This window comes from Sphaeroforma arctica (genome assembly GCF_001186125.1).
Source record: "Sphaeroforma arctica JP610 unplaced genomic scaffold supercont1.2695, whole genome shotgun sequence".
In the NCBI taxonomy this organism is placed as follows: Eukaryota; class Ichthyosporea; order Ichthyophonida; genus Sphaeroforma; species Sphaeroforma arctica.
In genome coordinates this window covers 10-3,368 of record NW_014037863.1, presented here as the reverse complement: position 1 = coordinate 3,368, position 3,359 = coordinate 10, and the positions used below count along the sequence as shown (strand labels likewise).

Sequence of the window (3,359 nt, the reverse complement as noted above, 5' to 3'; positions counted from 1 at the left end):
TATATATATATATATATATATATATATCATTTCACAATACACATTGAAATTACTTGTGTTCACTTGCCTACTCCTACAATGCAAATCACTCGCTTGTGTACATGCATGTGGTTTTCTGACGATCCTACTCCGGTGTCCTGTGATGTATGTTGATGTGTGTGTTGCCTCGCAGTGGAATCGGTGGCCAATCGGATGGTATGGCGAATAATTCAAATCGAAAGAGTTAACGCACAGCTCTCTTCCATTATATCAACTAGCACATCTATGTATATATACATATATAGAGTGTGATGAATGTTGCCTTTATGTTTTTATTCAGGTAAATATATGTATTCCTATCCTTAAATGTTGCCGTATGTATACCAATATTCATATAGAGAGGAACGTTGTCTTCGTGGTATTATAGGGTCACATATGTGTTTACAAACGTAAATGTGGCTGAGTACTCTACCTTAGTATGATCAAGCCCGGGGACATCGTCCTCTCAATTCTTTATCACTCAGATACGATCATGCCACACAGTCACCATACCCTACTGGACCGCCAAGCGCATAAATAACAAACTTATTCGTTCGCGCTGGATAAAATAGCCTAATCTATTCATATACCAGTCTATACAACAATCTAATTATAGAACACATTCCGTATAATATTCTATCTATAGAAGCTACTTCCATGCGGTGACCGGGACGGGCAAGTCTGGGGACGAGTTCAGCCGTGAGTCTGCGCTGATGCGTTTGCTCACTCATCCCAATGTGGTGCGATCCTTTGGCATGTGCACTGAAGACTCCGCAAATCTGTATCTGCTCATGGAGTACTGCGATATGGGTATGAAATATGTACATATGAACATGCATATTTGGTTGTATGTGTATATGGACCATATGCACATCAACATAGATATGATGTTGTGTGTATATGGGTCACATGCACATGAACACAGATATTTCGTTGTGTGTATATATGGAATATGTGTACATAAACACACATATTCGAGTGTGTGTATATATGGAATATGTGTACATAAACACACATATTCGAGTGTGTGTGTATATGCTTCATATGCACATGAACACAGATATTTGGTTGTGTGAATATATTGTGCATGTGCGCTTAAACACACATACTTGAGTGTGTGTAACTATGCTTCATATGCACATGAAGACAGATATTTGGTTTGTGTCTATATATGGAGCAATAAACACACGTATTTTTGTGTGTGTATATGCTTCATATGCACATGAACACACATATTTGGTTGTGTGTATATGCTTGATATGCACATGAACACGCATATTTGGTCGTATACATATATAGCATGTGCACGCGAACACATGTCTGTAGTTTGCTTCTCCCCCGTCGGAAGTGCAGCATGGGTCGACGAGTGCGTGTGCATTCATATACACAGAGTCTGAGCGTTGAATTCATCTGATGTAGTATATGCGAGTGTGTATTGATATGCCGATACTAACTAAAATCCCTGTCTCGCCTGAGCTGTTGTCGGTCCTGGTGCAAAGGACAGGCAGATGTGTGTAGGTTCGTGTGTTTAGGGTTTGAGGTTTACTTCGAGCCCTCTGGGTACTTCGGGGTTCCACTAACCGATACAACCACACTCCCTAAACCCTAAACCCTATAAAACGGCTCGTGCGCGCTCACTATCTCTGATACGTCACATCACCCCACTGCACCCGCAGGTGATCTTCGCACACACCTGTTGGCGTTGGAGGAGAGCATGCCGTTACGCATCAAACAGTTGCTGATGACTCAGGTACGTCTGAGGGAGTGTGGTGTCGAATGTATTATTGAGTATAAAATGGGTCCGATCCACTACTGATAAGAAAGCTGTAGCTGTGATCAAGCTAAACTGGCCTAGTCCCGTTCACGGTATTCAGGGCAACTTGTTGTTTGATCTACAGTGATAGTCGCATTCCAGGTTTGTCGTGGCCTCGTTTGAAATACAGCAATAGTACCATCAACTGGTCATGGGGCTACTTGATCAATAAACCTGTGGGTGAAGTTCGGTCCTTAAGGCATCGCCTAGAGTGTGACCCAATCCCATCCCACGGGTGCACAGTGCACCTGCACATTTGCACATTAGGACCGGCCGTGTGTGTAATACCCGTCGTGTTGTGCGTTTGCGTGGTGTGTTGGGATGTCACGTGTGCATGCCATGCGACACCCTTTGCTATGCCATCACACTATCGTCTGCTCTGATTTATATGCGATGGTTTAGATACGGTTGCACACACATACCGCTACATATATATATGTGTGTGTGTGTGTCTGTGTCTGTGTGTCTGTGTCTGTGTCTGTGTTTGTGTGTGTGTGTGTGTGTGTGTGTGTTTGCTTGTATGTGTGTGCTTCATCTAATATTGGCAGTAGTATTAGTGTGTAGATAGTATCATCGTGTCAAGCAGTGATGGTCAATTGGTAGTGGTAACAAATGCTAATTATTAGCCCTCTGATCGCCATTAGAACCAAGCTGTTCGGTCCTCATGGCTCCTGACAAATAACTTCTAACAGTTCGGGACCATTGTCTCCCCTGAACTATTTATAGACAATACCCATGACTCATCAATGCCCATCCCATTGCCTATCTGATGACAGGTTGCTGCTGGGCTACAGTATCTGCACTCGCTGAAGATTGTGCATCGCGATGTGGCTGCGCGCAACATTCTTTTGCAGACACCTACAGCCCACAATACGTGAGTTCAATACACCGACACGCACACGCACACCTCCGCGATCTCATTGTACTCTCCACTTCACCACTGTATATAGATTCGAGTGTGTGTCACAACGTCATCAGATGTTTTCCTTCTGAGTGGTCGCTAGCAGTCACCAGATGTTTCCCTTCTGAGTTGTCTCTAGCAGTCAACACATAGCCTATCCGTATCAGCATGGACGTCCTCCGGATTCTATTTGTGAAGTATTCAGTTGTCGCATGCCATAGCCTTCTAAAATAGACAATGGTTATGAGCATATGTATTTACAATTCACCCCCCTCCCCCCTCTCCCATATGCTTGGCGCATATGTACAGCCGGCAAAGTAGCCTCCGTGGAGACGGACCTACTGTGTATACACATAATGCCTAAAATCTGAAGAAGAAAAGTGGTGTATAGTAAGGCAGAAACTAGTAGCTTTATATATATCTAGATCCAGAACAATATGCACATATATATATATATATATGTATGTATGTATGTATGTATGTATGTATGTATGTATGTATGCATGCATGCATGTATGCATGCATGCATGTATGTATGTTATGTATGTATGTATGTATGTATGTATGTATGTAGGTATGTATATATATATATATATATTATACTATTTATATATATATACTATATAG

At 42.3% G+C, this 3,359-nt stretch overlaps 1 protein-coding gene across 1 annotated transcript in view; it reads left to right on the top strand.

The window, feature by feature from the left end:
- Positions 1-2,709, top strand: part of SARC_12904 (hypothetical protein) — a gene marked incomplete at both ends in the record, with an annotated part of 3,714 nt that extends 1,005 nt beyond the window's left edge. The window contains 3 exons of the mRNA XM_014292981.1: positions 665-828; positions 1,695-1,768; positions 2,608-2,709. Of these exons, the coding sequence (XP_014148456.1) occupies positions 665-828; positions 1,695-1,768; positions 2,608-2,709 (340 nt within the window). The remainder of the gene's footprint in view (positions 1-664; positions 829-1,694; positions 1,769-2,607) is intronic.
- Positions 2,710-3,359: the final 650 nt, after the last annotated feature.